The 12,062-nt window shown below is 36.3% G+C and overlaps 1 protein-coding gene across 3 annotated transcripts; it reads left to right on the top strand.

Moving 5' to 3' along the window:
• Nucleotides 1-3,635: 3,635 nt before the first annotated feature.
• On the top strand, nt 3,636-9,925 carry LOC149386269 (homeobox-leucine zipper protein MERISTEM L1-like). 3 transcript variants are annotated; one of them, XM_089625776.1, is made up of 12 exons: nt 3,636-4,379; nt 5,068-5,353; nt 5,452-5,569; nt 5,758-5,946; nt 6,023-6,472; nt 6,603-6,704; nt 6,868-7,068; nt 7,170-7,344; nt 7,442-7,713; nt 8,384-8,479; nt 8,560-8,966; nt 9,462-9,925. In XM_089625776.1, the coding sequence occupies exons 2-11, from the start codon at nt 5,121-5,123 to the stop codon at nt 8,929-8,931; spliced, it is 2,208 nt and encodes a 735-aa protein (XP_089481902.1). In that variant the 5' UTR covers nt 3,636-4,379; nt 5,068-5,120; the 3' UTR covers nt 8,932-8,966; nt 9,462-9,925. The 3 variants fall into 3 exon arrangements, with proteins under 3 accessions (XP_089481902.1, XP_089481901.1, XP_089481900.1); XM_089625775.1 differs by having other exon boundaries at nt 3,637-4,379; nt 8,560-8,961; nt 9,481-9,925; XM_089625774.1 differs by having other exon boundaries at nt 3,637-4,379; nt 9,481-9,925.
• Nucleotides 9,926-12,062: the final 2,137 nt, after the last annotated feature.

Below are 12,062 nucleotides of genomic sequence, written 5' to 3'. Positions count from 1 at the left end.
TCAATGAAATAGCCATAGTGCAACGAAGCATAAGAGCATCTTTAATGGTTTCTTGCTTAAGAATTGTAGGGATTTGCTTGCAAATATCAAAAATGTTTAGCTAGTTGCTTAACCATTGTTTTGCATATTGGCTATTGATTTAGCTAAGTAAATCTAAGCAAATTGGCTAATTTAAGCTAGTTGCTTAACTATTTAGCTCTAGAAAATCTATGTGGCAAAAATACTATTTAGTTAAGCAATAGCCTAAGCTAAACCATTAAAGATGCTCTAATAGCCTTAATTTTGTTTTGCACTATTGTAAAATAATTGTAGTTTCTTTATTTTTAAGTAAATTGCCACTAGCCTCATCAAGCGTGTATAAAATGACTAAATCACCCTTCTTGGATTAAATAAAAACAATCATGAATAAAACCTTCAGATTAACTACTTGAAATATATACAAATAATTTTTTCGAAAAGTAGATTTATCTATTAAACTTCATAGAATTAAATATGAATATTTGATTGAGCAATATTAATCAGAAAAGAGTAACAAACTCACTTTTGGGAATCCAAAAGACAAGGTAAAATAAAGAGAGCTATATGGTTTCATTAAAAAAAATACACCGAATCATAAAAAGTTACGAAACTAAAATCAATTCCAATTTTAAGTTGACTCATTAACTCTTTTTCTTGTTTGAGGAACCTAGACAAACAAGAAGCCAAAAAAAAAATCCAAAAACAATCTTCTTTTTCGGTGTCGAAGGACTACTGAGAGAAACAAATAAAATAGAAAAATTTAAATCATCTTGTATTTGGCATCTCTAATATAGTTAAGAGGTTATATTTTTCATTTTTTTTAACTGTAAAAGCATGTTTGGTTTTTGGATTACAACTTTTATTGTTTTTTCTGGTAAATTTGTGTACTTATAGAGTACGTACTGACAGTTCCCTAAGAAAATAGACGAGAGTTCTTTCTCAGACCTCCAGTAATTAAGGCAATAGGTAACAACATTGATATTATCCTCCTCACAGACAATCTCATTATCATATCATTTCTACAGTAGTGAGTTGTCATTGATCACCGTAGGAGTAATTGAGAATTCTCTTCTGATTATCGTCACTAATAATATGTTCATAGAACTTCATGAACAATATAACTGTACTAGAGAACAATCTCACATCCCCAACAGCAATAACTCAAAGATTGCGTGCTAGTCTTCTAGAAATATCTTCTATCGGAAATTTCACAATTAAGTCATGTGAAAGTATAACGAGGCTCTGTCTTAAAACCAACTGATAATCACGAGTAAATCTTATTAGCATTCACTTTTAATGTGAGGTTCTTAACAAGTCACACTTCTTAGCATTAACTTGGGAAACAAACCAAATGCTCTCTTTATGAAATCACTGGTAATCTTTTGTGCAAACAAGTAGCTATATTTGGGGCAGTGATTTTCTTGAAGTTGACTTTGACACTAGCAACTTTTGATGATGGAGGTTTCTTGAGAGGTGTTTTCTTCTTCTGGTGTTTTGAGGCAGTTGTAGGAGCAGCACCGATCTTTTCCATTTTAGAGCCATAGACCTACTGTAAAGGTTCCTTTAAAAATGCGTCTGAATGAAGTTAGTTCGGGCCATGTAAAGACATTTAAATACAAAATTCTCTCACTAAGTGACACCACAGAGATCAATTTAGGCATTCTACTCATATATAATTATATGGTCAAATTGTTGTGGGTGTCTATAAATTTGACGAATGTTTTTTTTTATGATAACATGTGGAATATAAAAGCTCAATTCTATTGAAAAAATGTTAAACTTATTTTTATTTATCAACAATTCCAAAAATCATTACCATAGTCACAATATTCCAAGCATGTTCATATATATATATATATATATATATATATATATATATATATATATATATATATATATATATATATATATATATCTCATAAAAACATCTTCTAAATTATTATTTTGTCCGCGAGCTTGACATACGTTCTTCGTCCCCTTGAGCTTGTAAACTTATGCATGATAAGATTTTTGTCCACTTTCACGCCATCTCAACGATATTTACAAGGGTAAGAAAAATAATTACATGGACAAACTATATATATCCCTAAAATTAGGAAAGACAATGGGTACAGATTTGGTTGGATCCACCTAGCTATTCTATAACTCAAACTTAATAAATAAATAGTGTTAAAATTAATTGACAATAAGATGAATAACCTATGACGTTTATAAGAAGCACACAAGATACATCCCTAGTCAGTGTGTGGGACTTCTTGATACACACCCTCACACGCAGGATTGAACAACTGGAGTGTGAAATTTGTAGAAACAAATAGTCTAACATTGAGAATGAGTTTGGCTCTGATACTATGTTAGAGTGTGATGGAGTTCCATCTCAAAACCAATTGAAAATAGGAAAAGTAACATATGACCTCTATAATGAACACAAATGATACGTCTCCAGTCGATGAGAGGCTTCTTGATACACCCCACTCACGCTCAAGATTTGAATGGAGCATGAAATTTGTAGAAACGGGTGGCCCAACATAAAAAATGAGTTTAGCTCTAATACCACGTTAAAGTATTATGTATTTCCATCTTAAAATCAATTGGAAATATGAGGAGTAACCCATGACCTTTATAAGGAGCAAAAAAGATACGTCCCCAATCGATGTGGAACTACTTGATAAATAGACACGTTACACGGACCTACGTACCCATTTTTGAAGCGGACCGACTAACGAGTATACCCGACTGATAAATAGGTAGAAAAATGTCGGATCCGTTACCCGCTAAATATTTCCAGATACCGGGTCGGGAAGACCCAGTTAACCATTTGTATTTCAAAAAAGACTAAAAACCAACAATCTTAATAACATCCAAACATAAATAAATATTTAACTCATAATACAAAGAAAAATTAAATTCAAAGTTTATAAATGTCAAAGTTTATGATTTTTTGTTTATTTAATTTTTTTGACTAAAAATAATAAACAACGCTATCAACAATATTTAGTCTAGTGGTAATTAATGATTGAAACAAACTAATGGACTTGAGATATATTTTAATGAAAGCATTTTTCTAGTGTTAACGGGTCGGGTACCCGATAGACGGATACGGATTCACCTATTCCATTATCTGGACATGAACCCATTAAAATCTTAATGAACCCTACTCATTTACTCGATAACAATGGGTAACGGGAAAATTGTCATGCTTACCTAAAATCATGCTCTTGCCCTTAAACATATTTTTATAAATGACCTGGGTGTTATTGCTGTATTATTTCTCGCAAGATTGCACAAACATAGTGATTATAACTTGATTTGTGTTTAATGAAAGGGTAACAATGAGCCGTAACACATTTCACTTATTACACAAACCCAGCCCATTGAAGAGACGAAATTTTAAAACATGAGAATGAGATTTCAAACTCTCTCTCTCTCTCTCTCAAATTCTGGCTTTGCATTTACTTCTTTCCTTCCCTTCATAAATGCGTTTGCACCATCTCAATACGCCTGCATGCAATAACTCCTCTTGCTGCCACATCCTCTCTCTCTCTCTCTCTCTCTCTCTCTCTCCTTATTTACTACCTGTTTTTCTCTCGTCCGTTTTTTTGCCCCTCTCTCTTCATGACCGCAATACTCTTTATCTTCTTCCTCTTTTCCATCGACTCTATTTTTCCCAACAACTCTACTGTTAGCCCATTAATCTCTTCTTCAGCTTAAAACTCTCGAGTACTTATTTTTTTTTTTTCCCTCAAAGGTTTTGTGCATCTTCCTCCAAAAAGACTCTTTGGTTTCTCTCTCATTCATTCCCGCTTGTTTTCTTTTTCTCTTGTTAGTCAACCCTTTTTTCTGTTACTTTACGAGGAGATCATTGAGAATCCTAAAAGTAAGCGTTACAATAATTCTGTTTTAGAAGCTTTGAAATTTGGGATATTATATAGTCAAAGAACCTTTTTCTAGACAAAGCGTCAAACACTTGTATTTTTATTTTTATTTTTGGTAGTGGTCATCTACTTCATGTTTGGCACGTAATAGACCCAAGGCTGATGACTTTTTTTTTAAACTCCCATACTTGTTCTTCTACTTGTACATCAACCCTTGCTCACATAAAGTCCTGAAGTCATTTAGAAACGAAATCCAAACCAAAAAAGCTTCTACACAAGGAAAACACACCCACATAAAAGGAAAAAAATAAAAAAACTCAGCTCACAGGTGAAGAGAGGAAAAACAAAATGCAGATGGGTTATACAAACCACAATTAGGGTTTCAGGGATTAAGTTCAATAAAATGGTTTCAACGATTCTTGACCTGAAACTGTCATCTAACTACTACATATATTCAAGCCGTCTTTAACGGAGTTGAATATTCAGGTGGGTTTTGCTCATACTTTATACATATTACAGTCCATTTTTGTTCTATAGCCTTTTTTCTAAGTCGGTTTACTCATGCAAATCTTCCAAGGAGGCCCATTTTTTCTTGTGTTTTATTTGGTTTTTGTTTATTTAAGGACAAATTTGGGTTATTCCTTACTGATATTTCATTTCGCTTTCCTCTCAAAAGTGTAATAAATAGGGTCATTCAGATTCGTTGTCCTCTTTAAGCGATGTATCAAACCAAACTTTTGTCCTTCTAGATATGAACGCTGAACTAAGGAAAACTAGAGGAACGATTGTCGCACACGACAGATTTTATATAAACAATAAGTTTATTTACGTATTTAGCATTATTATTTTTATGAACTTGTCATATATGGTTTAAGACGATTTTCTCAGCAAGCGTTTTTATTTTCTACAGTGTTACTTGATCCGTATTTATGTCTTTATCCACGGCGTAAAAGCTGATTATTTGCTGGCATCTATAGAAATGGGAACATGTCATTAATTCCATATTGTGCATTGTAAAACTATATTATTCAAAGGTCTCCGACAGCAGGGCGACCCAGTCTCATAAAGTCTACTTGATTTTTCCACTTTTCCTCGGGCTTTAGTACAAAATCGCTTTTTTTTTATTAACCTTCATGTCAAATGTACACTTATCTTCAAACCTTTGTCTTGGTAGATTAATAGCCCAAAATCTCACTACTCCGAAGCCAAAAAAGGGAAGGGATTTAAATGTTTCAGCCTAATATGTTCGATACGCACCATCACTTGATGGAATTGAGTCACAAGAGCAATTCGGATCAGACTGATCCTCTGGGGAAGATCCGAGACATGGACGATCTAGAGACCAAATCGGGCACCGAAACCATGGACGCTCCGTCCGGGGACGACCAAGATCCGAACCAACGTCCCAAGAAGAAGCGCTATCACCGCCACACCCAGCGCCAAATCACTGACATGGAAGCGTGAGTGTTTTTTTTTTTTTTTTTTTTTTTTTTTGTAATTAACGCTCAATGTTATGGTTTGTACTGAGTACTTTGCTTCTATGCTATGTCTGTCCCAGATTCTTTAAGGAGTGTCCTCACCCAGATGACAAGCAAAGAAAGGAGCTCAGCCGTGAGCTAGGGTTAGAGCCTTTGCAAGTCAAATTTTGGTTCCAAAATAAGCGAACTCAAATGAAGGTACGGAAATTAATATATGCATATATAATCACATGTACATAGTACTTACTACTAATATATGTACTAAAGCATTTCATGAAAGGACTCGGGAGTCATGACACCCAAAAACATAAAAACGAAGTCATTACAATATGTATATTAACAGATTTAGTTGAACTGGTTTCTCAATCGCTCTTTTTCTATCCCAGGCCCAACACGAGCGCAGCGAGAACTCGATTCTGAAATCGGAGAATGAAAAGCTCCGGGCCGAGAACAGTAGGTACAAAGAGGCCCTCGGAAACGCCACGTGTCCCAACTGCGGAGGCCCCGCGGCTCTCGGAGAGATGTCGTTCGACGAGCAACATCTGCGCATAGAAAACGCTCGGCTCAGAGAAGAGGTAACTATAGTGGATCAAAGTGGTTTAACTAGTAAAGTGGCCAAGTACTCAGAGTCTAGACTATGTGTTTGTGCAGATTGATAGAATATCTGGAATAGCTGCGAAGTATGTGGGAAAGCCCTTGTCCTCTTTCCCTCACATGTCATCCAACCACACCTCTTCGCGCTCCCTCGAGGTCGGGGCCGGGAGCTTCGGGGCACAGACGGGTTTCGTGGGAGAGATGTTCGGCTCCGGCGGCGATCTTCTGAGGTCTGTCTCGGTCCCAACCGAGGCCGACAAGCCTGTGATCGTTGAGCTGGCCGTGGCCGCGATGGAGGAGCTCATGAGAATGGCTCAGGGCGGAGACCCTTTGTGGGTCCCGGGGGACAGTTTGAGCGCTTCCGAGATCCTGAACGAGGACGAGTACATGAGGAATTTCCCTCGAGGGATCGGGCCTAAGCCGCTGGGGATGAAATCCGAAGCTTCAAGAGAATCGGCTGTGGTCATTATGAACCATACTAACCTCGTTGAAATCCTCATGGATGTGGTGAGTGATCTTGGCTCTAGCATATTGATTAGTACAATGTATAGTACAAATATCTTTTTAATTATTTAGTCCACGTTTCAATCAATTGTAGTATAGCTTTGGTCATATACTTTTATGTTTCTTGTTTCAGAATCAATGGTCCACTGTGTTTTGTGGCCTGGTATCAAGAGCATTCACACTCGATATCCTCTCAACCGGAGTAGCTGGGAACTATAATGGTGCCTTGCAAGTGGTACGGATGTTTATATTTTCCTGAAGCTTCTAGACTAGTTCTTACAGTACTGTCCTTTACTTGGCCACATTAATCCCATGCATGACATGTACTACATCAGAAAGGGAAAAAAAACACATTGACCTAAAGTTCCTAACACATGATTTTGTTATGTCCATATCAGATGACAGCCGAGTTTCAAGTACCGTCGCCGCTGGTTCCGACCCGAGAAAACTACTTCGTTCGGTACTGCAAACAGCACGGCGACGGAACGTGGGCCGTGGTGGACGTCTCGCTGGAAAATCTCCGGCCCACCCCGATCTCTCGCATCCGCAGAAGGCCGTCCGGCTGCTTAATCCAAGAACTCCCCAACGGCTATTCAAAGGCAAATCTCAATCAACCAACCGAATAAATTCCGACCCCCATTCGGGTCCTCTCACATTTAGTTTGGATAATAAATGAGACAAGACAATGAATTCAATGCAGGTGATATGGGTGGAACACGTCGAAGTGGACGACAGAGCGGTGCACAATATCTACAGGCCGTTGGTCAACTCTGGGCTCGCCTTCGGGGCCAAGCGCTGGGTCGCCACTCTGGACCGCCAGTGCGAGCGTCTCGCCAGCTCAATGGCCAGCAACATCCCCGCCGGAGATCTCTGCGGTGACTAATCAATAACTATATATACGATCAATCATCAACCATAGGATCTTACTTAATTAAGGTCGATATATATATATATGTGTGTGTGTGTGTGCAGTGATAACGAGCGCGGAGGGAAGGAAGAGCATGTTGAAGCTGGCGGAGAGGATGGTGATGAGCTTCTGCGTTGGGGTCGGAGCTTCGACGGCGCACGCGTGGACCACGCTATCGGCCACCGGCTCCGATGACGTTCGTGTCATGACCCGAAAGAGCACCGACGACCCGGGCAGGCCTCCCGGGATCGTCCTCAGTGCCGCCACTTCCTTCTGGCTCCCCGTCCCACCCAAACGTGTCTTTGATCTTCTGCGCGATGAGAACTCTCGAAGTGAGGTACCTATTCACCGGCCTCCATTTTGTTTTTTTTAAATATATTGAGCCCCTTTCATTTTTCATTTTTTTTTTTTACAAAGTATACTTTTTTTTTTAATATAAAATGTGTATTAATACAAGCTAAATATTGTCGAAAAAAACTCCCTACGAAATGAATCCAGATCCTTTGTCTATTTCCAGTGTCTTTCCGATTAAAATAAGTCAATCAAATTATATCTTAAATCAACACTTCTAATTCTTTTTGTTTGATCCGTTGGTATGGGAAATTACATGTCTTTTGAGAATGAAATCATTTTATTTATTATTTGGTGATTGAGATCACACCGTAATTTGTCAATATCTCGTATCCATAGTGATTTGATTGAAGATCAATTCCTCCAATTATGAGCTATTTATGTTCATATAGCTTATCTAGTGATTAAATTGAATATATCAATTTCTCAAATTAATTATACATGTCATTTATAGTCTCGAAAAAGAGTTTTTTTTTTTTTTTTTTTTTTTTGGGGACCATTTAGGATCCCAACTACCGATGATATTCCACTCTCTGACTCATTTGTATGCTTTCAATTCAATAGATTCACCAAACGGACCATATGGCAATTAAATGCTCCAATCAATAATAAAAAATAAAAATAAAAATAATCTTCTGTGTACTAATTATCCGCAGTGGGATATTCTCTCCAATGGTGGCCTGGTTCAAGAAATGGCACACATAGCCAACGGCCGAGACCCGGGCAACTCCGTTTCTCTACTTCGCGTAAATGTAATTACCAATTACCATTATCATCATAATTATCATTATCATCGTACTTTATCCAACCGATTGACGAGCGACACATGCAGAGCGTGAATTCAAGCCAGAGCAACATGCTGATACTACAAGAGAGCTGTACGGACGCGACTGGTTCGTACGTGATATACGCTCCGGTGGACATAGTGGCGATGAACGTGGTGCTCAGCGGAGGAGACCCTGATTACGTGGCACTCCTGCCCTCGGGGTTCGCGATCCTCCCCGACGGCCCGTGCGCAGGAGGAGGAGGAGCCAATATTCACGATGTCGGCTCCGGCGGGTCCCTCATTACCGTGGCGTTTCAGATCCTGGTCGACTCGGTCCCCTCAGCCAAGCTCTCCCTCGGCTCCGTGGCCACGGTCAACAACCTCATCAAGTGCACGGTCGAGAGGATTAGGGCTGCGGTCACTTGTGACACTGCATAGCTTCCCCAAACTTATATATATACTTTAAACGTAAGGTACGGATTTTATTTATATTATTATTAGATGACATGGCGGTTTTTTTTTTTCTTTCTATAATTTAAAATTGATTTTTAAAATAGTCAAAACTTTGTTTAAAATTAATGAAATTAGTCCCAAAAATGTGTAAGTACGAATTTTACCTAGTCAATAATTTTTGTGACATTGTTTTTATTTTTTATTTTTTATTTTTACCTTGTACACTTTTGACTGTCTCACAATAAAATTTAAAATTTTAGTTATTTTGCTAATTATTTAGTTTTCGATAGACTATTTGTTTTATGGTTCATTAGAAAAATAGTCAACTTTAACGTTTTATATTGTTAAATAACCAACACTTGGTAAATTTTAAGTATATAGCAATTTTCATTATTTACGACTATTTATCTAAATTTTACCAAACGTTGGTTATTTAGCTATGTCAAACGTTTAAATTTGTTATTTTCCTAATTTTCTGTTTTTTATTATTGTTTTCTTTATTTAATTCTTCCCAGTTCCTGTGTTTGGTTGCAGTGATAGGTTAAAGAAGAAAATCAAAAAAGGAAGCTGAGTTTTGTTGAGAGGAGAAGCTGTAAAAAGGAAGAAGTCAAGAACGAACCTTGAAATATCCGTTTGCTTTTTGTGGGGGCTTGTGAATGAAAGCAAGTGAAGTTGTCATCTAGTAATACTTGACTCCCACATTGCGAAGGTTAACATGGGTTCGGGTATTGACTTTACCGAACAAAGATCATGAACTGTAGATCATATTTTGAGAGACCCTTATGTAATTGTTCATAATAAAAAGTTAGAAATAACTTGTCTTTTTTGTTTGTTTTCTTTTTCTAGGGAAGTTACCTGAATCTAGGAGTTTTGAAGTCTTCTTTTACATCTTGCGTTTTTAAATAGAGCCATTGTTAGGAAGGAATGTTAATGTAGCTCACATTAATTAATTAATTAGCATCAACTATGTTTTTTTTCCTTTCTATTTTTTTGCTCATGGGTAGTGCCATCTTATTTTTTTGCTCAAGCGTGGCGAGATCTTACTGTCCTCTTGTAATTGTAAGATTGATATCTCAAAAACAATAATGCTCAAGCTTGTTAATAAAATTTGGCACTCAACCACAAATCTCAAACAAACCGATTGATAAGAATCATAGCATTTTTCAAAGGAAGATAAAACTAGGTTCCTCATCGATAATGAGAGCTCTACAAATATCCCCTTTAAAGCCATTATCGACCTCATGCGCCTTTGTCGAGCCTTGCAAGACAAGTAATTTACCGGCGACGTTAGCATCGAAGATTCATATTAAACAGAGGAAACATAGATGACAATGTCTCCGAATATTTAACCTAGATTTTTATAGCCGTCCAAGTCTACTTCATTTCCCATTTCTTTCTATATTCTCTCTATCTCTCTTCCTATATCTTTGTGGTTCTCTTGAATGCACCTCTCTCTCTTTCTCTCCTTGGGGTCAGTCAAGCAAAGCCTGATTGGAAGCCAGTCTAATCTTTTAGCCTACTAGAAAGTCCTGCATTGCAAGAGTAAGCAATGTGCTACTTATGTATGTTTGAAAAACCTTCCACTTGTGCTAGTTTTTTGGTGTAAGTTAAGTCCACGTTTCACACTTCTAATTTTAAGTCGTCTTTGGTTGTATTAGGTACTATATTTTAATTTTTTAGTTAATGATTAAATTCAAAAACATAATAGCATTGCTTTTTCTTTTAGTTAAGATATAAAAAAAATTGCCAAGTTATTCAAATTAATAATTTATTTTTCAATATGTTATTTCATTAAATTATTTTTTGTTGATTGGCTTAGTTTTCATGGTTTTTAACATTATGAAGTTGTTTCAAAATTTGTTTTGGTTATTAAATTTAATTTTAAAATTAGTAAATATTTTTAAAAACTCAAATCATTTTGACATTTGTTAATTATTTATTGAATAATTTGGTTATTGTAGATGTAGCCATGGAGACTCGATTAATTACTGTTGCTAAGTTAATAATTAAGGCTCGATTTTTTGCTATATATATGAAATTATAACTAACTAAGTTACATAAACTAATTTTCAATTGCATTTTAGACAATGTTTTGTTAAGAACGGAAAATTCGTCAATTTGATTTCATGACAAGTGATAATAAGAGTGGGAATTAGTAAATTTGATGACGTGATGATTTTGGTTAGTAATAAAAGTGACTAATTTTAAAAAAATTAACCAAAATGTTGGCATAATTGCAATATTTATTTATATGAAAGTGTGTGTATATCTGATTCTTATTTTATTTTACTTTCTTATTATTAATAAAAAAAAATTACTTTTAAACGTAGTGAAATTAAAACTTTCTCGTTTAAGTTTTCATGTATCCATGACATAGAATCAAGGGTGAAAAAAAAGGACAGTAGGAATCACTTTATGTGTAAGATATTATGACAAAGGGGTGAAAAAAAATATATATTAACAAAGAAAGTAAGAAACAAAGAAATGCCGCTATAGTTTTAACCAATGTTTAAAATATCGGCGAAATTCGGAATTATTCAGCGGTGGCGCCGTTTCCGGACCAAAAACAGCTGTCAAAAACTACTCTGTCGTTTTTCCACAATTTTTCGTTCGGAAGCCAACAAAACGACAAACCGTTCAGAAAAAACAAACGACCGAAATTTTTTCGTTCATTTGAAAGAATAAAACGCAGTAGATGTCGTGTAAAATCCAAGAAATTCGAGCGAAACGAAGTTTGCCTGGCGATGTTTGGCGTCCAAAGTCCAGTGAAGGAGACCACCTAAAGTCGGCGACAATCGACGAAACTCGGTCTGCTCCCTTTCGTTTCGACAATCCTGAGTGCAAAATCAGCAAAAAAATCAGCGGCAATTTGGTGAAATCCTCTGGCGAATGTGGTTTCGTTTTTTTAACTTAAACCCATATTTTTTTTTTTGGATTTTGATGTGTAATTATTTTTCTCATATAATCTCGTTCATTGAAATTATTTGTATTGTGATAATTTATAATATATATTTTTTCAGACTCTTTTGAGACTTTCGACAAACCACTACTTTTTCCGGCTAACCATCCTTTTTTCCGCGACTCAAAAATCATATTTTCACTCATTTATTTTTGTT

Source organism: Urtica dioica, chromosome 9, assembly GCF_054948205.1.
Source record: "Urtica dioica subsp. dioica isolate 48M chromosome 9, U.dioica_male_clone48M_v1_H2, whole genome shotgun sequence".
Classification (NCBI taxonomy): Eukaryota; Viridiplantae; Streptophyta; class Magnoliopsida; order Rosales; family Urticaceae; genus Urtica; species Urtica dioica.
Note: the sequence above shows the minus strand (reverse complement) of the source record. Positions and strands in the feature narration are given on the sequence as shown.